The following is a 26,066-nucleotide window of genomic DNA, read 5'->3' as shown; positions in this document are numbered from 1 at the left end:
TGCAGCTTTTAGTTTTTTCCCCTTTCAATTAAGACCTAGACAACCAACTCGATATTAGGAAGGTGTTCTTAATGTTTTGTGCACTCGGTGTGTGACACACAGAGGCAAGGTACCATTTTTGATGCCCTCATCTGTGGTACAGTAGTTTTACTACTCTGGTAGTGCTACTATTACTCAAATGGTGTCAGAGAAGACGTCGTTGATGTGATCATGGACATTTGAACTGAATTGTGATTGTGAGGGAATGCAGCTGGTAGGGGGTTTCAGTAAATGGTAAATAGCAGCTGCCAATAGTGACACCTGCTGGGAATGACAGGTACAGTACAATATGTAGTTACAATGCATATGTGGTGTGTAGTATGTGTGGGTATTTTGTCCGAACCTAGCCACCATACAATGTACCTGATACAGCCAGTTAAGGTTTTACCAGTTGCTCCGTTGAATCGTTTCAGCCTAGCATTTTAGTGCTAGGCTGGAACAAAAGCCTGCACCGACCAAGGCCCTCCAGGACTGACATAAAAAAAGAAAGCTGTATTTTTTCCCATTTTATTTTGCTTAACATTGACAGACGTCATTGAACCATCAGCAAGTACAAACGAAACAAAAGCGTATTTTTGGCAATGCAAAGAACAGACAAATACTGTAATCCATGTGTTCAAGGATTTGATTCTGTCAATCCTTGTCCTTTCAAAAGATAAATGGCCTCTCTTCTCTCTGGCTCTGATTGCAGGTAAGGTAAATACACCACGATACTTATTCAACTGCACCATACATTGTTTCCATTCTGAATGTGACCCATCACTTCTATAATGCAATTTCACAGAGGTCTGCTAATGTCAGATCATCACAGTTCACTCATTCACTTAGCAAAATAATCATATGCAATTATTATTACCCATACATTACCCTATCTTTAGTCATATCATGCTTTCGTCATTCAAGTCAGTGGCTTTCACTTTGATATATGTGTTTTCTCTAAGAGAACACACGTCTATGCCCAGCTGCGTTGTGTTAAGTCGAGCCGGATGATCTGATTGCCTAGAAAAGGGGTATTTGTCTGTAGGTTATGGTAGAATGGGGGTTGTGAGTTGTGACTTTGTGTCTCGATGTTGCTGCTGGTTGTAGGGGTCGAGCTGTTTGGACTTGAGAGTGAGAATGCTCAAAGGACATAGTTAACGGGCAGCTGATGATCCCAGGCTATCAATGAGAAGTCAGTTTGACATCTTGCCTCCTGTCCAGAAAGTGCCTTTTCCAGACCCACTTATTGTTCTGCGTTTGTCTTTTTAACGCAGCTCAAATAAATAACGTTCCATTCCACTTCACTTCAATCGCCATCCAACAAAATGAAACAAACACGATACAATCATTAAGGTTTGATATCATATTTTGGAACTATTTGGTGCTTGGATCAAATTGGGCCATTTCCAGACAAAATGAACTCAAGCCTTTGATCGATGTCCAAACAACTCTCTGCAGACAAATGTTCCCCCAGTCTTGTTTATTTGCTGGTCAAAATGGTCCCATGATAACCCCAAGTTCCGATATTACATTTTGTGGAATTTCCGCATTCCGTTCCATGGTGCAAGTGAAAAAGAGCACTTTCCTTTGACTTTTACGTCTTTCTGCTTTGCAACGGCAAACCCCATTTAGGTGATTTAAGGAAGGAAGTATATTGGTCGTTCCCCATGTTGATACTCCAATGGCAACCAGCAAGTGCTTTCACTTGCCGCGTCACTGCAAATGTCATTGAAGAAGGTTAAGCAATTGAATGACAGTGGCCATCCAAATTCGCCACTCCCTTTGTCTGTCCCTCTAGAATCTAGATGTCTGTCTCCTTCAGGCCGTAGCACTCTGTGAGGTCATAGATCTGATAGCAGCTCTGCTCGGCGACTTCGTTGTAAATCCCCATGGAAACCGTGTCAATCTCTGTCCTCGCAAGGGAGGGGGCCGTGACGCCTCCCTTAATCTTATTGGACAGATTGTTCATCTTCTCCTTGAGATGGAACGATGACTTCTGAGAGAACAGGCTCCACCCTTTAAAACTCAGTGAACGTCCTTGAGTACCCTTGTAGTAGTGCGAGCTCCCGCACGACTCATGGTTGATGGCGTACCCCGGCCGGTAGTCTGTCACACTGGCATCGCCAATACCCATAGTACCCATTTCCCTGCCATCTATGCCCTGGTGGTGATGGCCCTTGACGGCCGTGCGCCAGCGCTGGTCGTAGAAGCGCCGCAGGACTCGGCGACGGCGGTGGCACTGGCAGCGGAGGAGGCGGGTGAAGGCGCGCTGGAACTCTTTGCTGGAGCACGGGTAGATGACAGGGTTAATGCAGCTGTTGAAGTAGCCCAGCCAGAAGATGACCTTAAAGACCATGTCAGATGGCTTCAGTGCCGGGAAGAAGGAACCTGGGAGGGGACAGAGGAGAGAGGCGTTAGGATCTGTGATCATCTTTAAGATAACTTCTGTGCGAGACATTTTTCATCTCTCTTCATTTTTTAAACTCTGACATTTTGTGCGTGAGACGAGATTTGGCCTCAAATGAGATACATCTAGCTGTTTTTTCTATGCATCGCCAAGAGCGAACGGCAGCTTCTTCAGGTAAGGTTAAGGCATGAGGTGTAAAGTTTCTTTGTAAAAAAACAGCTGGTGCGCGATCTCTGGAAGTCTCTAGGTTTTGCTCACTTGAGTTAGAATACCTCTTGATAAGCTGTAGACCACACTATTTACCTAGAGAGTTTTCATCTATTTATTTTCATAGCTGTCTATTTACCACCACAAGACGATACTGGCACTAAGACTGCACTCAACGAGATGTACAGTATACTGCCATAAACAGCTATATAGGGCCAGTGATTTTAATGCAGGGAATCTGAAAAACCGTCTTACCAAATGTTATCCAGCATGTCACCTGTGCAACTAGAGGGGAAAAACTCTAGATTACCTTAATTCCACAAACAGAAATGTATACAAAGCTCTCCCTCGTCCTCCATTTGGCAGATCTGACCATAACTCTATCCTCCTGATTCCTGCTTACAAGCAAAAACTAAAGCAGGAAGTACCAGTGACTCGCTCAATACGGAAGTGGTCAGATGACACGGATGCAACAGGACTGTTTGCTAGCACAGACTGGAATATGTTCCGGGATTTATCCGATGGCATTGAGGAGTATACCACATCAGTCACCGGCTTCATCAATAAGTGCATAGATGACGTGATCCCCACAGTGACCATAGTTACATATCCTAACCAGAAGCCATGGATTACAGGCAACATCCGAATTATGGTCAGATTTGCCAAATGGAGGACGAGGGAGAGCTTTGTACGCATCTGTGTGTGGAGTTAAGGCGGTCTAGAGTTATTTTCCCTCTTGTTGCACATATAACATGCTGGTAGAAATGAGGTAAAACAGATTGAAGTTTTCCTGCATTAAAGTCCCCGGCTACTAGGAGCACCGCTTCTGGAACTGAATTTTCTTGTTTGCTTTTGGTCTTATACAGCTTGTTGAGCGTGGCCTTCGTGCCAGCATTGGTTTGTAGAGGTACATAGACAGCTACGAAAAATGGTACTCTCGGTAGAGATGTTTTAGTGGAGAGGAACGCTTGGTACAGCCCCCACGTCCCTAATCTCATCTCATCTCCGCCACGGTGTTGACTGGCCCTCCTTTCCTTCATCTCTACTTGCCCTGGCCTGGGCCCTCTCCTTAGGGACCTGTGGGCAGTTTAGTTTAGATTGGAGCTGACGTGGCACACACGCACACTATCCTTGTGTGGACCAAACAACTGATTCCCATTCAAAATCGAATTTTCCTTAACCCCTAACCCTAAATCTCTATGGCTTAACCTGGCCTTAAAGAGACATTTCTATATTTTATACTTCATATTCATCATCTCCAGCACCACCCCAACATCAACATATGTGAAAATGGCGCTTTTCTATGTTTTGTACAAAAAAAAGAAGATAAATGTTTCCAATGACATCATCAACCAATTAGTAGGCAATTAATTCGTAGGCAATGCCTACTCATAAGTGGTCAAAATCACATAAGGCACACCAATGTTGCTGGAAAAACTTGTCTTCCTCTAAGTTTTTTACTACAAACATAGACACGCCCAATTTTAACATATGTTGATGTTCGGGTGGTGCTGGAGAGGATGAATATTAAGTTTAACATTTAAAAAAAAAATCCTTTAAACCTAACCTTAACCCCAAACCCCTAACCTTAACTCCTAACCCTAAACCTAACCCCGACCCATAATTCTAACCCTAACAAATAATTAAACAGCAGCAGTAAAATAACAAGCTAGGCTATATACATGGGGGGTACGGGTACAGAGTCAATGTGCGGGGGCACCGGTTAGTCGAGGTAATTGAGGTAATATGTACATGTAGGTAGAGTTAAAGTGACTATGCATAGATAATAAACAGAGAGTAGCAGCAGGGTAAAAGAGGGGCTGGATAGCCGTTTGATTAGATGTTCAGGAGTCTTGGCTTGGGGGTAGAAGCTGTTAAGAAGCCTCTTGGACCTCGACTTGGCGCTCCGGTACAGCTTGCCGTGCGGTAGCAGAAAGAACAGTCTATGAATAGGGTGGCTGTAGTCTTTGACAATTTTTAGAGCCTTCCTCTGACACCGCCTGATATAGAGTACCTGGATGGCAGGAAGCTTGGCCCCAGTGATGCACTGGGCTGTTCGCACTACCCTCTGTAGTGCCTTGCGGTCGGAGGCCGAGCAGTTGCCATACCAGGCAGTGATGCAACTAGTCAGGATGATCTCGATGGTGCAGCTGTAGAACCTTTTGAGGATCTGAGGACCCATGCCAAATATTTTCAGTCTCCTGAGGGGGAATAGGCTTTGTCGTGCCCTCTTCAAGACTGTCTTGGTGTGTTTGGACCATGATAGTTTGTTGGTGATGTGGACACCAAGGAACTTGAAGCTCTCAACCTGTTCTACTACAGCCCCGTCGATGAGAATGGGGGCGTGCTCGGTCCTCCTTTTCCTGTAGTCCTCAATCATCTCCTTTGTCTTGATCACATTGAGGGAGAGGTTGTTGTCCTGGCACCACACGACTAGGTCTCTGACCTCCTCCCTGTAGGCTGTCTCCTCGTTGTCTATGCATTGGTGCAATAGCCAATTGATGTAATAGCCTACAGTTTTCTTGACATTTGGATTTAATTATTGTGATAGGCTCATGTTTTACTGCTACGACGTACCCACATTATTTATTTTGCCGGGTCACCGTACCGGACCGTACCGCCTTACTTTTACCGCTGACCCTAACCCTTAAGCCTAAAATAGCCTTTTTCCTTGTGGGGACAGGTGAAATGTGCCCACTTGTCCAAATGTTCCTTGTTTTACTATGCTTGTGAGGAAAACACACACACGCACACGCACACACACACACACGCACACGCACACGCACACGCACAGACACACACAGTCTACTTGCAAGTGTCAGCGTTGCACCGGCTTCACAGGCACTATACCAGTAGCAAAGATGTACATAGCAAAAGAGAGGGACACTTGCAAGTAGAGAGGAAGGGAGGTAGCGTAGTGAGAGAGGGGAGGTTATCATCAGCCATCATCTCCCACTGGAGTGGCTTTAACAACCTGACATAGGGTCACAACAGGCCTCCTCTCTTGGCCAGTATGGTGGTAATTTGGGTGGTAGTCAGGTCTCTGAGATGAAAGCGTGTTCCTTTGGACAAGATTTGTGTGTGTGTGTGTGTGTGTGTGCATACGTGTGTGTGTGTAATGGGTAATTGGTGTGTCTGCGCGTGCTTGTGTGTAATGGGTAATTGGTGTGTCTTGCGTGTGCTTGTGTGTAACGGGTAATTGGTGTGCTAGTGTTGCTCTGAGGAACCCGCCACCACCAAGCCGGAGTTTTGGGGCATTACTGTACATAACTATCCCTTTAAAGAACCAGACAACCCCGTGTGACCCCCGGTGTGGGATCTGACTGATGACACCATTATACTGTACTGTTGTTGGATGTATGTGGCCCATTAGGCTACTACTGTACTGTTGTTACACAGGGCCATAGAGGGGCCCCACAGGAGGACTCGGTACCATTAGGTGGGTGATGTAGACAGAGTGAAACTAACCGGCAGTTCACTGTTTGAGGCTTGCTTCGTTTTCTCTCGTTATTAGTGTTGTGTTCTTTATGTAGACGGGCTGATGATGAAACAAAGATACAACTATCAGTGTGTTGTATACAGGACATGTTCTTTTCTGCCGGTTTTTGGGGGGAACTATACACTAGTTTGCTGTTTGCTGTGATTGAGCTTGCCTGTCGCAATGTCACCAATGAAATAGTCCCGAAAGTGTGCCCATCTGGCAATCCAGGCAGACTCAAGGGAACGTTCACAGTATTTGAAACGATTTCAAACCCAGGTCTGTTGTGTATACAGTACGCACAGATTCATTATTCACATGCACACACTTCTAACTTTGCCGCAGGGGGTGTGTGTCATATAAACAACTTTATACCCTCCTTCCCCTTTAGTCTGTCCTCATCTGTCCAGTTTGACATTGGCTTTCATCTGGTGCGGAGCTAGGAATCGTGTTTTCAAGAATGAGTCATGCCAATTTACATCTGCCAGAAGGAGAGATTTATGTCCCTTTGGTCCTGTTCTTCCCAGAGGCTTCACTGCTGACTGGTTCAACACGACAACACAGCATTAAAATGAACTATCAGACACAAGGCATCATGGGACAAAGTAGTTGTGTATTGATTCTAATTGTCAAAATGACATCAACTTTGAGCGATGAATTCCGATTGTAGTCACGAGTCACATGCTACTTAGGAAGTGCCTGGATTGATTTGGCTTGATGCCTTGACACATCGCCGCTGTTGCCATGACCACATCAGCAGCCGGAGATGAATAACTACTTAATAGTACTTAAACTGCTTTTAGGAGATTACGGAGTCTCTTATGTGGAGCTTCTCTATCGAGAAGATGTTTTGTTTTAGTATTTTGTGAGAATATGGTTTTGATAAGTTCAGTCGTGACAGTTTAACAGAGTTCCCAGAGTCCCAGCCTTCAGAAAGCAGTCATACTCCTTGACTTATTGCACATTTTGTTGTCTTACAATCTGAATTCAAAATGGATTAAATATGATAATTTTTTTGCCCGTCTACACACAATAACCCATAATGACAATGTGAAAACAGGTTTTTGAAATGTTAGAAAATGTATTGAAAATGAAACACAGACCAGCTGCAAAATCCTGGAATGTGCAATATTTATAAATTCTTTCTAGGTGTGTCCAAACATTTGACTGGTACTGTACCTCAACTGGTATGCCATCCATACCTGGAGTTTTCCCGGACTTGAAGGCTTTAATTGCATCTAGAAGTTCCTCCTCTGTAATTAGGCGTCCAATGAGTCTTTCTGTATAGCTGTTCATTTTACACTATTATTTTTTTTTTTTAATCCTTTCAAGTAACTTCAGTTAGTGGATATGGAGGAGACTGAACTTAAAACATATGCTTAAAGTACGTTGCTTCCTCTTTCAAAATATAGTTTGGTGAATCATGGATGACTCTGCCATTTGTCAATTATTTTTTACAATTCTTAAAGCTCTGTCAAGTTGGCTGTTGATCATTGCTAGACAGCCTTGACATAGATTTTCAAGCCGCATTAAGTCAAAACTGTAATTAGGCCACTCGGGAACATTCACTGTCTTCTTGGGAAGCAACTCCAGTGTAGATTTGGCCTTCTGTTTTAAATTATGGTCCTGCTGAAATGTGAATTAGAATTTACTTTCGTGCCTTATTGCAAACAGGATGCATGTTTTCGAATAATTGTATTCTGTACAGGCTTCCTTCTTTTCAATCTGTCATTTAGGTTAGTATTGTGGAGGAACTACAATGTTGTTGATCTATTCTCTGTTTTCTCCTATCATAGCCATTAAACTGTAACGGTTTTAAAGTCACGGTTAAATCCCTGAGCGGTTTCCTTCCTCTCCGGCAACACCATCCAAAGTGTAATTAATAACTTCACCATGTTCAAAGGGATATTCAATGTCTGGTTGTTTTATTTTTTACCCATTTACCAATAGGTGCCTTGCTTTACTAGGCATTGGATAACATCCTTGGTCTTTGTGGTTGAATCTATGTTTGAAATTCATTGCTCAACTGATAGACCTTACAGATCATTGTATGTGTGGGATACTGAGATGAGGTAGTCATTCAAAAATGATGTTCAACTGTTATTGCACACAGAGTGAGTCCATGCAACTTATGTGACTTCTTAAGCAAATGTTTACTCCTGAACTTGTTCAAGCTTGCCATAACAAAGGGGTTGAATACTTATTGACTCAAGACATTTCTAAAAACATAATTGCACTTGGACATTATGGGGTATCGTGTGTAGGCCAGTGACAAACAATCTCAATTGAATCCATTTTAAATTCAGGCCGTAACACAACAAAGTGTGGAAAAAGTCAAGGGGTGTGAATACTTTCTGAAGGCCCTGTATACATCAATTTAAGCTATAAATTGATTGCTTTGAAAAATGCAGGTTTGTAAACTTTTAAGTGCGTGAGGAGCTGGTGACATCTCAGCTGTAATATTCCCAATTCCAGGAGAAACTCTGTCATACTTAGAACCAGCAGATATAATACATTGTGACACAGTTATAATGGCTGATACATGCTTACAAAAAATTATAAAGCATTTTAACGGCAGGTTTTAAGTTAATTGTTACCTGGAAACTATTCAGTATGTCAGCCATTTATAATAAGCAAATGACCTACCTGTCAATCAACTGCGGTGTAGTGTTGGGGGAAAGGATTACTTAATTTAAGACGACACTCAATGTAAAGGTCATTATTCTATGAATCAATGCTTTGTAATTGAAACCTTGAGTGGAGAGGGCTACAAAGGACTGTGCTACAGTGTAATGAGTGCTGTGCAAGCTTTGACAGGTGCCATTCACTTGGAGTGAGTCACGTACAGGTCTGGCTGATGGATCTGGCTGGGCCATATGATACTTAGATACTTTGAATACTAACTTGCGGTTTTTACTTATGCTTTCTGTAAGCCTTCATAGGGTATCTGTCACGTTCCTGACCTATTTATGTTAGTTGTTATGTGTGTTAGTTGGTCAGGACGTGAGGTTGGGTGGGCATTCTATGTTTTCTGTTTCTGTGTTGGTTTTGGGTTACCTGGTATGGCTCTTAATTAGAGGCAGGTGTTTGGCGTTCCTCTAATTAAGAGTCATATTTAGGTAGGCGTTGTCACAGTGTTCGTTGTGGGTGATTGTCTCCTGTGTTAGTATGTATGTTCGTGCTTCACGGGACTGTAGCGTTTGTTTGTTTCGTTTCGTTTCGATGTCGTCTGTTTCCTGTACGTAAGTTTATGTTTAGTTATGTAAGTTTATGTTCAGGTTTCGTCAACGTCGTTTGTTATTTTGTATCATTTCAAGTGTAGTTCGTGTTAGTTTTCCGTCTTGTCATTAAATTCATTATGTGTTCAAACTTCGCTGCGCCTTGGTTCAATCCCTGCTCCTCTTCGGATGAAGAAGAGGAGGACAGCCGTTACAGAATCACCCACCACTCCAGAGCCAAGCAGCGGAGTCAAGGGAAAGCTCGACAGGGCAACAAGGATTTCTGGACTTGGGAGGAAATATTGGACGGGAGAGGTCCATGGGCACAGCAGGGAGAATATCGCCGTCCCAAAGCTGAGCTGGAGGCACGGAGGAGAGCAGAGGCTACCGGAGAGAGGAACCGGAGCTATGAGGGAACGCGTCTGGCACGGAAGCCAAAAAAGCCCGTAAGTAACACCCAAAAATTTCTTGGGGGGGGCTAGGAGGTAGTGGGCCAAGGGCAGGTAGGAGACCTGCGCCCACTTCCCAGGCTTACCGTGGAGAGCAGGAGTACGGGCAGGCGCCGTGTTACGCAGTAGAGCGCACGGTGTCTCCTGTACGAGTGCATAGCCCAGTGCGGGTTATTCCACCTCCCCGCACTGGTAGGGCTAGATTGAGTATTGAGCCAGGTGTCATGAGGCCGGCTCAACGCGTCTGGTCTCCAGTGCGTCTCCTCGGGCCGGCATACATGGCACCGGCCTTACGCATGGTTTCCCCGGTTCGCCTACATAGGCCGGTGCGGGTTATTCCACCTCCCCGCACTGGTCGGGCGACCGGGAGCATTCAACCAGGTAAGGTTGGGCGGGTTCAATGCTCAAGAGTGCCAGTACGCCTCCACGGTCCGGTATTTCCGGCACCACCTCCCCGCCCCAGCCTAGTACCTACAGTGTCTACACTACGCACTAGGCTACCAGTGCGTATCCTGAGCCCTGTTCCTCCTCCACGCACTCTCCCTGTAGTGCGTGTATCTAGCCCGGTGCCTCCAGTTCCGGCACCACGCACTAAGCCACCTGTGCGTCTCCAGAGCCCTGAACACACTGTATCTTCTCCCCCTACTAATCCTGATGTGATTGTCCTCAGCCCGGTGTCACCAGTGCCGGTACCTCGCATCAGGGATAGAGTAGGCTTTGAGAGTACAGTGTGCCCTGTCCCTGCTCCCCGCACTAGTAGGAAGGTGCTTGTCATTAGCACGGTGCCTCCAGTTCCGGCACCACGCACCAGGTCTACAGTGCACCGTATCCGGCCAGAGCCATCCGTCTCCCCAGCGCCATCTGAGCCATCCGTCTCCCCAGCGCCATCTGAGCCATCCGTCTCCCCAGCGCCATCTGAGCCATCCGTCTCCCCAGCGCCATCTGAGCCATCCGTCTCCCCAGCGCCATCTGAGCCATCCGTCTCCCCAGCGCCGTCTGAGCCATCCGTCTGCCATGAGCCTGCAAAGCCGCCCGTCTGCCATGAGCCTGCAAAGCCGCCCGTCTGCCATGAGCCTACAGAGCCGTCAGCCAGACAGGAGCCGCTAGTGCCGTCAGCCAGACAGGAGCCGCTAGTGCCGTCAGCCAGACAGGATCTGCCAGAGCCGCCAACCAGACAGGATCTGCCAGAGCCGCCAACCAGACAGGATCTGCCAGAGCCGCCAACCAGACAGGATCTGCCAGAGCCGCCAACCAGACAGGATCTGCCAGAGCCGCCAACCAGACAGGATCTGCCAGAGCCGCCAACCAGACAGGATCTGCCAGAGCCGCCAGAGAGCCATGAGCAGCCAGAGCGGTCAGAGAGCCATGAGCAGCCCGAGCCGTCAGAGAGCCATGAGCAGCCAGAGCCGTCAGAGAGCCATGAGCAGCCAGAGCCGTCAGAGCGCCATGAGCAGCCAGAGCCGTCAGAGCGCCATGAGCGTCGAGAGCCGTCAGCCTGCCATGAGCGTCGAGAGCCGTCAGCCTGCCATGAGCGTCGAGAGCCGTCAGCCTGCCATGAGCGTCGAGAGCCGTCAGCCTGCCATGAGCGTCGAGAGCCGTCAGCCAGCCATGAGCGTCGAGATTCGTCAGTCAGCCATGAGCTGCCCTTCAGCCTGAAAAGGCTAGATACCCAGAACTGCCCATCAGTCCAGAGCTGTCTCTCTGTCCGGAGCTGCCTTTCAGTCCGGAGTTGCCCCTCTATCCTGATCTCCCTCTCTATCTTCATCTACCTCTATATTCTTATCTATCCCTCTGTCTTGATTTATCTCTCTGTCCCGGTGTTGTCCTTATTAGGTAGATTATTAAGAGGATTTTGTGGGGGGAAAAAGAGGGTGGACATTCTTGGAGGGAGGAAGCTAGGATGGATTATGGTGGGGTGGGAACCGCGCCCGGAGCCTGAGCCACCACCGTGGTTAGATGCCCACCCAGACCCTCCCCTAGACTTTGTGCTGGTGCGTCCGGAGTTCGCACCTTGTGGGGGGGGTAATGTCACGTTCCTGACCTATTTATGTTAGTTGTTATGTGTGTTAGTTGGTCAGGACGTGAGGTTGGGTGGGCATTCTATGTTTTCTGTTTCTGTGTTGGTTTTGGGTTACCTGGTATGGCTCTTAATTAGAGGCAGGTGTTTGGCGTTCCTCTAATTAAGAGTCATATTTAGGTAGGCGTTGTCACAGTGTTCGTTGTGGGTGATTGTCTCCTGTGTTAGTATGTATGTTCGTGCCTCACGGGACTGTAGCGTTTGTTTGTTTCGTTTCGTTTCGATGTCGTCTGTTTCCTGTACGTAAGTTTATGTTTAGTTATGTAAGTTTATGTTCAGGTTTCGTCAACGTCGTTTGTTATTTTGTATCATTTCAAGTGTAGTTCGTGTTAGTTTTCCGTCTTGTCATTAAATTCATTATGTGTTCAAACTTCGCTGCGCCTTGGTTCAATCCCTGCTCCTCTTCGGATGAAGAAGAGGAGGACAGCCGTTACAGTATCTGTTTTCAAGAGAGTTTCTTTTATTTTTAAATTGTACTTATTTTTTTTTACCTTTATTTAACTAGGCAAGTCAGGTAAGAACAAATTCTTATTTTCGATGACAGCCTGGGAACAGAGGGTTAACTGCCTTGTTCAGGGGCAGAATGACAGATTTTTACCTTGTCAGTTCGGGGATTTGATCTTGCAACTTTTCAGTTACTAGTCAAACGCTCTAACCACTAGGCAACCTGCCGCCCCATTCAAGAGAGTGTTACAGGTATAGTTCAACCAAATAAAAAATGACATCGTTTTTCTTATCCCTGTGAGTAGTCTATGAAAAAGGTAACACCGCACTCCATGTCCATAGACCGGGGTAGGGCAACCAATGTGTCATTTTGTCGTTTGGATGAAGTATCCCTTTAAGTCTGTTTTATGGCGTGTTGAAGGTAATACGATTCTTGGTCCAGACTAGTTATTTTGGATGTCCTTTAGAGATGTGGCTGAGAAAAGCACAAGAGGACATGGTAGGACACACTTCTGGTTCAATCTTCTGTTTTTACTAGTTTTGGTTTCTGGGAATAGTGGTCCATTATGAATCAGAGTGAACAGATGAGTGCCACGGAGAAAGGAGTTGATTGCGGAAATGCTTACAAGTGCTAAGAAAGATCCGTCTCTGTACAAATGGAGTAAGTGGACAAATCGTCTAAGTGTTCCACCCATTTGGCCGTACGAAAAAGGTATGGAAGAATAATAATTATTGCGTCTGATAGGCCTACAGCAGGTTGAATATTGTCCAATATTCAACCTGCTGTAGGCCTATCAGAGGCAAGAATAATTATATATATATATATATAGTTAAGGGGGAAGGCTATGCTTACAGAGGTAGCCTATTGTTGGACACAACCTGCTAAATTTGACAAGCCCTCACAATTTGTCTTCTTTCAAATAGATGATGAGAGAAACAAATGGCAAAGCCCCTCTCGCTATTGGCCAAAGTATTCTCAGAACCTATCAAGAATGTGAAATGAAAAAAAAAAAAATCCTCAAAGATAACATCGTGCAGGCCTGTTTTTCCTGAGCTAATTATTTCCTTTGGCAAAGCACAGCTCCCCTTGCCCCCTCCCACCTCTCCCCCGCCACGGGTATGGGGATATTCATAATGGTATCATGCGAAAAAAGCGCAACAACATATTAGTCATGTGGTATGTCCAAAATGGCACCCTATTCCCTATATAGCGTACTACTTTTGACCCATTTGGTTCTGGTCAAAGTAGTGAACTATGTAGGAGATGGCGCAAACTTTATTTATCTAGGCAAGTCAGTTAAGAACAAATTCTTATTTACAATGAAGGCATACCCCAACCAAACCCTAACGACGCGGGGCCAATTGTGCATTGCCCTATGGGACTCCCAATCACCGGTTGTGATACAGCCTGGAATCGAACCAGGGTCTGTTGCCTCTAGCACTGAGATGCAGTGCCTTAGACTGCTGCGCCACTCAGGAGCCCATTTTGGGACAAATCCATACAGTAGTCTCGTTTTGCTTGGAGTCAAAGGCCTCCTTCCTTACAACATCAGTGTCTTCAATAACATTTTGATACTGGTGCCGAGGCCGTCATCAGATGCCTTTGTAACAATCAGAAGCGATACGTAATTACAGTTTCAGGTTACGTACAACGTGTCTGTTCTGTTTGTAAAAGTACGGAGTTCGGATATCTACAGTACCAGTCAACAGTTTGGACACCGACTCATTCAAGGGTTTTTCTTTATTTTACTATTTTCTACATTGTAGAATAATCGTGAAGACCTCAACCCAATTGAGATGGTTTGGGATGAGTTGGACCGCAGAGTGAAGGAAACGCAGTCAACAAGTGCTCAGAATATGTGGGAACTCCTTCAAGACTGTTGGAAAAGCATTCCAGTTGAAGCTGGATGAGAGAATGCCAAGAGTGTGCAAAGCTTTGATCAAGTCAAAGGGTGGCTACTTTGAAGAATCTCAAATATAACATATTTTTTTGATTTGTTGAACACTTTTTTGGTTACTACATGATTCTATGTGTTATTTCCTAGTTTTGATGTCTTCACTATTATTCTACAATGTAGAAAATAGTAAAAATAAAGAAAAACCCTTGAATGAGTAGGTGTGTCAAAACTTTTGACTGGTACTGTATATGGTTAGAGTTGTATTACTAATGTTTGTAATGCCTCAGAGCGTGCTATGCCTTCTTGTGTATCCATTATCAAGGTGTCTGTCACATTACTATACACATTGCCTACTGCGTATAATATATGACTAGTATATCTCCATAAGGCAGAGACATTACGGCCTCAAAATGTATTTTTGTTTTGTTCCTCGGCTTTAACAGCACACGGCCCCAAAGTTTATATTTCTCTACGTTTTTTCGGATTAGACCTATGGACAGCACTGACATTTTGTTTGTTGGAAAAAGTGAAACGTTGGGCTGACTGTATTACATTATTTTCTCTTGCTGTCAGTCTGTCGCAGTTCCGCCACCACATTAACACGGACATTCCTACAGCGATAAGGCTCGCAGAAGAAGTGTTAAACATTATCTCTTTTCAACTGCTCTGCATTCCTAGAATTGGAGGGTCGCTCTACATTTGAGTGGTGAGGTGATGACAATTGAAAGATTTTGGTAACTATTTAAGGCTGTGTGTGTGTGTGTGTGTGTGTGTGTGTGTGTGTGTGTGTGTGTGTGTGTGTGTGTGTGTGTGTGTGTGTGTGTGTGTGTGTGTGTGTGTGTGTGTGTGTGTGTGTGTGTGTGTGTGTGTGTGTGTTTGTATGTGTGTACGTGTGTGTGTTTGTGTGTTCGGACAAATGCTAAAAGCTTGTGTTCCAACACAAATAGATGTGTCATGGGGACTGGAGCCACAGAAAATGAGTCACGAGCATCATTAGAGCCACATTTCTTTAGCCTAAGATGATGACAATGCCTTCAGTGGTTGCTTATTGTGGATTTAGTGTTGCGCCCTGAATGAAATGTCTTGGTAGTTGACTTCCTCGCTCTGTGCACTATCATGAGGTTACCAAGCCATGCTTCTCACTTCGTTCTACCCAAGCCATTGCGTGGCTAACTCAGAGACATGAACAGGAAAGGCAGAGACGTTTTGAGAAGGGGGGGGGAGAACAAAAGAACGAGAGGGTATTGTACGTGTGGAATGGTGCCATCTTTACCTCCTCCCTTCCACCTCCTCCTTTTTATTCCCCTCATCCTGGCTGTTGGGCGTGTGTTGTTGAGACTATGGGAGGAATTCAATTACAGCTGTCATAAGGGCAGTGGACCGCTGTGTTCCTGGGGTCAGCGGCCTGACTACTCCAATTAGAATTACCCATCTCTCTTAATAGACTCTTTCGTGTCGATGAAATTGAAATATCCTTGTTTAATATTTCACTTTCTTAATAGTGCACTTGGAATATTTCAACACAAGCACAGTGAAAGAGATATATAACTTCAACGTAATTGAATCAGGGTTGGGGAGCTGGGGACTGAGGGACTGGAGGTTGGAGGGCTGGAGGACTGAGAGGCTGGGAGGTTGGAAGGCTGGGGCTGGAGGGGGGGCCTCAGCTAGCCTGGCACAAGTAGCAGAGCGTGCTGGTTGGGACCGTGCCAGGAGACGCTATCAGCCAGCCAACAGCCAAGTACGCACAATAACATTCCGGGGGATTGTAGGAAATGAAATCTAAGGAACTCAACTTGATTAGTAGGCATAGTATGTTATGTGTAGGCTTATACAAAACAAGGCTGTGGTGACTTGCAACAATGTTACAAACAGTGGTCCATTGAGATAGAAATCCCCAATGGTTTTTAACACACTTTCCTTTTCAACCTAACATCTGTGGTGCGAATAGGATTTCCCATTATAGAAAGCCCTATTGCAAACTTCTAAAAGATGCCACCCTCTCTAAACTCCTGCCTGACTAAACTCCTCCATTGTTCCAAAAGCAATGTTTGCCAGAATATCGCTTTTAGAATTACCCATCTCTAAAATCTTTTGTCTATCTTGGGGGCACAGTCCATTTGTTCTGTTGTTCTGTTGTTAAGAGTATAGAACTGCAGCCAAATATTTGAGCGCTGGGTGGAACTAATGACGTGGTGCTGGCCATCTTTTGAATGATTTTCCTGATACATACTGTAAATAATGCAATAGAAAGGACGAGGTATAGAGTGTGTGTGTACCAGTGGAGGCTCCTCAGAAGAGGACGGGGAGGACTGTACTCCTCAGTGAATTTCAGTAAAAGAAACATTTTAAAACATTTGATAAGTTATCCTTTTTAGATAAAACTAGACTAAATATATTCACGTCGTCAAATAATTGATTCAAATACACTGTTTTGCAATGAAGGTCTACAGTTTCTGTTCTCGTCTGTGTACATTGACTTCAATACAAAACCTAGAAGGCTTATGGTTCTTACCCCCTTCCATAGACTTACAGAGTAATTATGACAACTTCAAGAGGACATCCTCCAACCTATCAGAGCTCTTGCAGCATGAACTGACATGTTGTCCACCCAATCAAAGGATCAGAGAATGAATCTAGTACTGAAAGCATGAGCTACAGCTAGCTAGCACTGTAGTGCATAAAATGTGGTGAGTAGTTGACTCAAAGAGAGAAAGACAATAGTTGAACAGTTTTGAACAAATACATTTCTTCCAACATAAAGGAAAAGCAAGAGAGAGATAGAGGGATTTCATATTTTTGTTTTTCACTTTCAATTTCAATCACTTAGCTAGCAAACCCAGTTGTTCCTTCTAAATGTTCCATTGCCATACTGGCTGGCAACGTTCTTATCCCTTGTTTGCTAGCTAGCCAACTATGACTAACTTGCAGTCACTTCAAAAAGTGCAGTCAGAATAACAGCAACAGTAGCTGCATCTGCATTTGTTTAAGCTGTTTTCTAGTGACATTTATTTGGATGCATCCATAAAAATGAGCTTATGAGGTGCGATTTCGCCTGGCATAGAAAATGTGCTCACTTGTTAGGACACTGTTGTTCCGAGGAGCTAGCCAACAACACAGCTAACACAATCACTTCAAACTGAAGCTGGAAAGACTGCAAACTAGCTACACCTTGTTTAATTTTTCAATTGACATTTCTTTGTATACAGTGCATTCGAAAAGTATTCAGACCCCTTGACTTTTTTCACATTTTGTTACGTTACAGCCTTATATTTAAAAAAAATCTATAAAAGAATGTCCTCACCAATCAACACACAATACCCCATAATGACAAAGCGAAAACATGTTTTTAGATTTTTTTGCAAATTTTTAAGAAAATAAAATCTGAAATACCTTATTTACATACGTATTCAGACCCTTTGTTATGAGACTCGAAATTGAGCTCAGGTGCATCCTTTTTCAATTGATCATCCTTGAGATGTTTCTTCAACTTGATTGGAGTCCACCTGTGGTAAATTCAATTGATTGAACATGATTTGGAAAGACACACACCTGTCTATATAAGGTCCCACAGTTGATAGTGCATGTCAGAGCAAAAACCAAGCCATGAGGTCCAAGGAATTGTCCATAAAGTTCAGAGACAGGATTGTGTGGCACAGATCTGGGGAAGGGTACCAAAACATTTCTGCAGCATTGAAGGTCCCCAAGAACACAATGGTCTCCATCTTTCTTAAATGGACGACGTTTGGATCCACCAAGACTCTTCCTAGAGCTGGCCGCCCAACCAAAATGAACAAACGGGGGAGAACGGCCTGGTTCACGGAGGTGACCAAGAACCCGATGTCCACTCTGACAGAGCTCCAGAGTTCTTCTGTGGAGATGGGAGAACATTCCAGAAAGACAACCATCTCTGCAGCATTTCACCAATCAGGCCTTTATGGTAGAGTGGCCAGATGGAAGCCACTCCGCACATGACAGGCCGCTTGGAGTTTGCCAAAAGGCACCTAAAGACTCTCAGGCCATGAGAAACAAGATTCTCTGGTTTGATGAAACCAAGATTGAAATCTTTGGCCTGAATGCCAAGCGTCACATCTGGAGGAAACCTGACACCATCCTTACGGTGAAGCATTGTGGTGGCAGCATCATGCTGTGGGTATGTTATTCAGTGGCAGGGACTAGGAGACTAGTCAGGATCGAGGGAAAGATGGACAGAACAAAGTACCAAGAGATCCTTGATGAAAACCTGCTCCAGTGCGCTCAGGTCCTCAGACTTGGGTGGAGGTTCACTTTCCAACAGGACAATGACCCTAAGCACAAAGCCAAGACAACGCAGGCGTGGCTTCGGGACAAGTCACTAAATGTTCTTGAGTGCCACAGTCCAGACTTGAACTCGATCGAACATCTCTGGAGAGACTTGAAAATAGCTGTGTAGCGACTCTCCCCATCCAACCTGACAGATTTTGAGAGGATCTGCTTAGAAGAATAGGAGAAACTCCCCAAATACAGGTGTGGCAAGCTTGTAGCGTCCTACCCAAGAAGACTCGAGGCTGTAATTGCTGCCAAAGGTGCTTGAACAAAGTACTGAGTAAAGGGTCTGAATACTTATGTAAATGTGATATTTCAGTTTTTTGGGGGGATGAATTTGATAAAATGTCTAAAAACCTGTTTTTGCTTTGTCATTATGGGCTATTGTGTGTAGATTGATGGCCGGGGGGGATTTCCACAATTTCAGAATAAGGCAGGATGTAGAAAAAGTGGGTTCTGAATACTTTCCGAATGCACTGTATATCCATAAAAATGATGCCAGCTGATTCATGATTTCGACTGGCTGGGAAACGCTGCCTGCCTGTATGTCTCGTTCCGACTCCCGACACATTCATCACTATGGGTCAGCTGGAGATAGAATTTGAATATTGAAACAATGTTGTAAATGTCATTGAGACAGACAGCAAGGTTTATACATATTTCCCCCATTGAAAATTAATTGTTAGTCTAAAAGAAATGTGAGAAAATGTCTGGATGCTTTTTACAGTGGAGATCAAGTTTATACATTCCCTGGCTAGTCTGATGAAACAGTGGGTTGCGCAGTCAGACGGAACAGAATAAATAGGTATTTTAATGTCATAGACTTAGCAGATGTGTTGTGGATTGAAGTCCACAAACGAAGTGAAAAGGTAAGTGGAGAGCGCATAGATGCGAGAAGGGATACAACATGGCTGCTATGAAAGTGAACTGTGTTTACGTGTAATCAGGGGTGTATTCGTTTAGCCATATTCTGTTGAGAAACGTTTCTTAAATGGAAGTAATCAGAACGAAACGGGGATGAACTTTCCTGAATTTGTGCAGTAGAAACTCTCTGTTTGTAACTGCTGGACTACTGATTACACCCTAGATCAGCTAGATACAGGCAAGAGTATTGAATGTGTCACTGTCTGTCCATATGACACTTTCTGTCACCTCGAAAATGTTCCCTCGACCTGTGTGCACCTGCGTTGTAAACTTTCATTCATAGGCAAGGTTGTAGCAACCTCCTGATGGGTATAGGGAAAACGTCAGTATCATGTAGTAGCCTTAACCTATCTCTGTTACATTGAACTGGGTGAATGGATTATGAATGACAGCCATCCAACATGCTGTAAGAGGCCATGCTCATGAAAAGAAAGGTGTGTCCTCCATCATCTTAAATGGCACTGACCGCCATTGGTGTGTGCAATGTGTGTGTCTTTCTTATTTGACATCACAGTGAGCAGAGACGTCAGTTCAACATCTAATTTTGATTTGAGTTGTCAACTAACGTGAATTCAACGTGAAATCAACGACAAATGTCACCATGTCATTGGACTTGGGTTAAAATTTGGGTGAAATCTAATCAGTTTTCCATGTTGACTCAATGTCATCACATCATTTTGGGAGGGGTTGAAATGATGTGGAAACAACGTTGATTCAACCAGTTTTTGCCCAGTGGGATGTCATCATAAATGGCTCCGCTATGCCCCAGTATTTCTCATTGATGCTCCTTATAAAACCTATTACCTGAGATAATTAGTGTGGTATTTGATTAACTCCTGTTGTGCCTCTCGTCTCTACATCTGATCCGATTTCACCAGTAAAGCACCTTTCAACTCATTAGCATTTTATTGACTGTCTGCTGCTCTGTGAGCAAGTCACCTGTTTGTTTCTCAAATCACCATCAGACAACGGTTCTTGCACTTTACTCTTACACATAGTTTTTTTTTGCTGTTTGATGATCTGTATAGTATATTGTGTTGTGTATCTGTGCGTTGTGTATCTATGTGTTGTGTATCTATGTGTTGTGTATCTATGTGTTGTGTATCTATGTGTTGTGTTTGAACACCTCCTACACCCTTTCGACTCCTTTTTTTCCATTGACCTGTTGTTGCAGAGAGATTCACTGTAGAACAAACACCCACAACTCTAGTTATTTCAACTAATTATTATTAAGTAACCGGTTACACAGCCTTTTTTCTGTTTGCTCAACTTTTCTTGTCTAAGTGTTAACATGAACTAAAAACATTTCGTTGGCCCAAACTAAGCTCCAACTTGAGGAAACTTTGTCCAAAAAAATTCTGTCAATATAAAATGATGTTTTCTCAACTCATATGTTCATTCAAGTAGAGACTATTATTTAGGAATCTTAACTAAAAAAATGGTTGTGCAGCTGATTACACACAGCTTTTCAAACGTACATAGTTGACACACGATTAAATGGTGCTTGTTCATTTATACTGTAATTATGATTCAACATGTCCTCACCTGGGATTTGAACACACAACCTCTTGGTTCATGGCATGCCAATCTTCCTGCAACACCACCATGTCTGTGTCAGTTATCAATCAATCTGACTATTCTCTTGTCATTGATTTCATGTACTTATTCAAATTCAAATTTTCTGTATGGTTGTCTAATGTTGGTGGGGAATATTATATATTTTATTGTGACTCCTTAATCACTATGATAAATAAAATAGTTTTTTTTGTGTACTTTTATGTCAGGAAAGAAATAGGAATGGCTTGTATTTGCTCTTCAACATACTGCTACCAAACAGTAGGGCTTTAAGCACAATTGATGACGGCTTTGAAGGACATTTTATGTCCATGGACTGCAAACAATACATCGATGAATTGCACTTGTATATAGGCATATGACAAATCGGACTTATAGTTATGTGTAATGATGCCGCATGCCAGAATTACAACTCTTCATGATAGGTTTTAGTACATTGTTACCGAATATATGTAGTGCGTAATTGTGGATGCTACGTTGATCTTCTAGAAAAGAAAAAAAAAGAAAAACCAATACCTCACAATTTCAGAAATGAAAAGACTGTATTTTATTGGACGTTTGCACGATGCGCGCAACCTTCTCATAATAAGTATGCACTTGGATGAATTTCAAACATCCTCGCTTAATTAATAATGTTTCCCGTTCTAAATAGTGCACTTCGATATGTAAACATAAGCACAGTGAACAAGATATAACTTAAAAGTAATTTAATCGTATTTGAGTGATATGGACACGCGGTATAGGCTACATCCCTCGCAGTGAAACGCACACTCGTCAATCAATACAGCGAATCCTACTGATCACACAAGTGAGCGCACCCACAAACGTACAGATTCTGAGACACATATTTTACATATGGTTAAAACAGAGAAGCAATTAGACTGTAGCCTCTATTGTGGACCTCTTTAACCCCCAATCAATTGCTAATTAAATGTTGATAATGCAAACCAACACTCACCCAGTGGTAAAACAAAGAAAAACGGTAGCCAACACAGGATGAACATCCCGACGACAATCGCCAGGGTTTTGGCAGCCTTCTTCTCACGGGAGAACTTCATCAAGCGCACGGACAGCGAACTCCGGAACGGGTGGTTTTTACTCTTGGAAGTATCCTCCAGCATGCTCCGACAGTGAATCCTGAGCACCACTTCTATCGACTTATTTCTCTCCCGTTTGACCCCCGCTTCTAAACTCTTGGTAGTCCTCCGGGCCACCACGTAGACCCTGAAATACATCACTAGGATGACCATAAGCGGGAGGTAGAAGGAAAAGAGCGAGGAGAAGAGGGCATAGCCCGGTTCTTCGGTGATGCTGCAGACGCTCTCGTCGGTCGGCGGCGGTTCCTTCCATCCCAGCAGCGGTCCTATGGAGATGACCATGGAGGAGACCCAGACCACCACCAGAATGACAGCGGCTTTCTTCTCCGTCATGATGGTGGGGTATTTGAGGCAGTGTTTGACCCCGATGTACCTGTCTATGGAGATGATACAGAGGCTGAGGATGGACGCGGTGCAGCAGAGCACATCCACCGCTGCCCAGATGTTGCAGAAGACCCGGCCGAACACCCAGCATCCCAGCACTTCCAAAGACGCGGAGAAAGGCAGCACAATAATGCTCAATAGCAAGTCCGCTATGGCCAGGTTGACTATAAAGAAGTTGGTGACGGTCTGTAAGTGTCTATTGCATAGCACCGAGAGGATAACCAAAATGTTCCCAACGATAGCCACCAAGATGAACACGGATAGAAAGACCCCGACCGCAATGACCTGGGGGTCCAGTGTGATGTTCGTGCAGCTGGTGGAGTTGGTGCTGTTGTCTGTGAATAAGATTTGGTCCAGGAAGGATTCGTTGAGAGCTTTTTCAAAATATATTTCATCATTGCTTTCGTTCATCAAATTAGAATATGTCATTTTGAAACTCCATAAAGAAAATGTTATAGTTTGATTCCAAGGGAAAACAAAGTGGTATTCATAATGTTTTGTTTGTTTCCAGTATGCAAAGAAAACGAGATGAAATGGGACATTCTTCTCACATATGTGAATTGTCTTGAATTTATAAACATCTCCAGTGTAATCTAGATTGTTTAATCTATTAAATGCGTAATTTTCCCCCAACAAAAATAAAAACCGATGCGCAATAACAGCACCATCCCTCTGTCTGAAAATGCAGGATCAACTATTCCTTTTTTTTTAAACTGAAGACTGCTCCAGCCAGGGACTTTCTTTGAGTTCTTTGAGGTAGTAAAAATGTCAAATCTCAAATGAAGTATCAGTAAGTATATTTTTGTAGCTCCATAGCACCGGATGGTCCGATTCTAGTCCACTGTTGGTATTCTTTTAGTAAGAAGTCCAACCCGTAAGACAGAGTCTCAGCCTGCCTAGGACCCGAGCATCTGAGCCCTGCGCTCCTCCCTAGCAAGTGGATTAAGTGACGCGTCGCATAATAACTGCGATGCCACGAGAGGGAGTCGCGCCCGTTTCCACACACTCAACACGCATGCCAGTGTCGCCGCGAGTGTATATATTTTACCCATAGCCTAATATTCAGTTGATGTTTAGACTATTTCAGTATTATATCGCTGACATATACAACCTGAAGCCAGACTACATACAAACTAAAGCCTTCAATAGAATATAATACACTACATGGCCAAAAGTATATGGACACCTGCTCGTCGAACATCTCATTAAAAAATCATGGCCATTAATATGGAGTTGGTCCGGCCTTTGCTGCTATAACAGCCTTCACTCTTCTGGGAAGGCTTTCCGCTAGATTTTGTTACATTGCTGCGGGGACTTGCTTCCATTCAACCACAACAGCATTAGTGAGGTCGGGCAATGATGTTGGGAGATTGGCGTTCCAATTTATCCCAAAGGTGTTCGATGGGGTTGAAGTCAGGGCTCTGTGCTTGCCAGTCAAGTTATTCCACACCGATCTCAACAAACCATTTCTGTATGGACCTCGCTTTGTGCATTGGGTCTTTGTCATGCTGATATAGGAAAGGGCCTTCCCCAAACTGTTGCCAGAAAGTTAGAAGCACAGAATCATCTAGAAAGTCATTGCATGTAGTGTTAAGATTTCCCTTCACTGGAACTAAGGGCCCTAGCCCGAACCACGAAAAACATCCCCAGTCCATTATTCCTCCTCCACCAAACTTTACAGTTGGCACTATGCATTGGGCAGGTAGCGTTCTCTTGGCATCCGTCAAATCCAGATTTGTCTGCCGGACTGCCAGGTGGTGAAGCGTGATTCATCACTCCAGAGAACGTGTTTCCACTTCTCCGGAGTCCAACGGCTGCAAGCTTTACACCACTCCAGCCGACGCTTGGTATTGCGCATCGTGATGTTAGGCTTGTGCGGCTGCTCGGCCATGGAAACCCATTTCATGAAGCTCCTGACGAACAGTTCTTGTGCTGACGTTGCTCCCAGAGGTAGTCTGGAACTCGGTAGTGAGTGTTGCAACTGAGGACAGACGATTTTTATGCTAGACATTTCCACTTCAAAATAACAGCACGTACATATGACCGGGGCAGCTCTAACAGGGCAGAAATTTGACGAACTGACTTGTTGGAAAGGTGGCATCCTATGACGGTGCCACGTTGAAAGTCATTGAGCTCTTCAGTACGGGCCATTCTACTGCCAATGTTTGTCTATGGAGATTTCATGGCTGTGTGCTTGTTTTCATTCACACCTGTCAGCAACGGGTGTGGCTGAAATAGTAAAATCCACTAATTTGAAGGGGGTTCCACATTCTTTTGGCCATGTAGTGTATAATAGCTAGAATATAATAGAATAGATACTTAATTGTGCATTTTGCAGCTCTGGTACATACTGTTAGATGTGTTAGTATTATTTTAAACATTTGACAGAGATATTTGAAACATAACAAATCCAAAGCCACAAGTGAGTTGAAAGGACCACTGCAACAAAGACACTGTCAGTCATGGCCCCCAACCCAGAGCTGTAGGTTTGAGTGAAAATGGCCTTCTGGGTCCTAGCTGTAAAGTTGTAAGTCCCCAGTGACTCTGTGCAGCTGCTGCTGTCCCCCAAGGGGGGGGGAGGGGATTGGTCGTTATGAGCCACCAGGGAACTCCGGGGGAGAGCAGCGTGGAGGGGACACAAGCTCTGGGAAAATGGTGCGAGGCAGAATGGAGAGTCGCTGCCGGACTCACAGGGGGCAACACACATGCTGTGCTTCAATCTGCACTCCCTTTTTTTCTGCAGTTGCGTTTCAAAAGATACCTAAGTGGAGAAAAACAAACAAAAGCATCGAGCAAGATGCTTGGCTGAGGAGTATAGGCTAGCCGTGATATTGCCTAAGAAAGAGGACTGGATTATATATTTCTATGCATATTGCATGGGAAGTATGAGAAGTATGGCTATTTATGCACGGGCTGAATGAGCATAGGCCTACATCTCATTTTTATATCACAGGTAATAGTTTGATAATATCTGATTCAAAACGATCCCCTCTTAGGCTACACATCCAGGGTTAGTCCTCAAAACAAGTCTAAAATATTGTATTTTTTCCCCTGATTCGTTGTGGCATATGGGTGAGAAGGAGGTGTGCTGGATGCTTTTCTGCTCATGCAGAATAATGCAATAACTAACGACACAATGTCAGTCACCCTGAACCTGGCCAGTCTGCAGGCTAGAGGCAGCTCCTCGGAACAATGCAGAACACCTCCCATGGACCATGAATACGGATAACTGGAGCCTGGAGGGGCTGCAACATAACTCTGACAGAAATGTCCTTCCAAGATGGCCACCTGTCAATCATCTCCATTTTTCATCATGTCCTTTTTTTTATCATAATGGTTTCTAAATCTGTCCATTTGTAGGCTCTGGACATGACTACAGAACATGTGAGGGAATGTATTTACGAGTGTGCTATGTCAGCAGAACACTACTGTTTTCCAATCCAACATACTTTTTTTCCTCAAATGTATTATTCCACTTTTGGAAACTAGACAGAAGCAGACATTTTATTTTCTTGCTGTCCTTTGAACGTATTAACTTCCACGGACAAACGTGTCACTTTTCTGTGAAGTTCTTTAAGGAACAATGAA

The 26,066-nt window shown here is 44.1% G+C and overlaps 1 protein-coding gene across 1 annotated transcript; it reads right to left on the bottom strand.

Annotated features, from left to right (window-relative positions):
• Nucleotides 1-532: 532 nt before the first annotated feature.
• Nucleotides 533-23,403, bottom strand: LOC129841331 (alpha-1D adrenergic receptor-like). The gene is made up of 2 exons (XM_055909555.1): nucleotides 21,956-23,403; nucleotides 533-2,406 (listed from the first exon to the last, which is right to left on the bottom strand). Exons 1-2 carry the CDS (start codon nucleotides 22,905-22,907, stop codon nucleotides 1,820-1,822), a joined length of 1,539 nt encoding a protein of 512 aa, XP_055765530.1. The 5' UTR covers nucleotides 22,908-23,403; the 3' UTR covers nucleotides 533-1,819.
• Between the last annotated feature and the right edge of the window lie 2,663 nt (nucleotides 23,404-26,066).

This window comes from Salvelinus fontinalis, chromosome 42, assembly GCF_029448725.1.
Source record: "Salvelinus fontinalis isolate EN_2023a chromosome 42, ASM2944872v1, whole genome shotgun sequence".
NCBI lineage: Eukaryota > Metazoa > Chordata > Actinopteri > Salmoniformes > Salmonidae > Salvelinus > Salvelinus fontinalis.
Note: the sequence above shows the minus strand (reverse complement) of the source record. Positions and strands in the feature narration are given on the sequence as shown.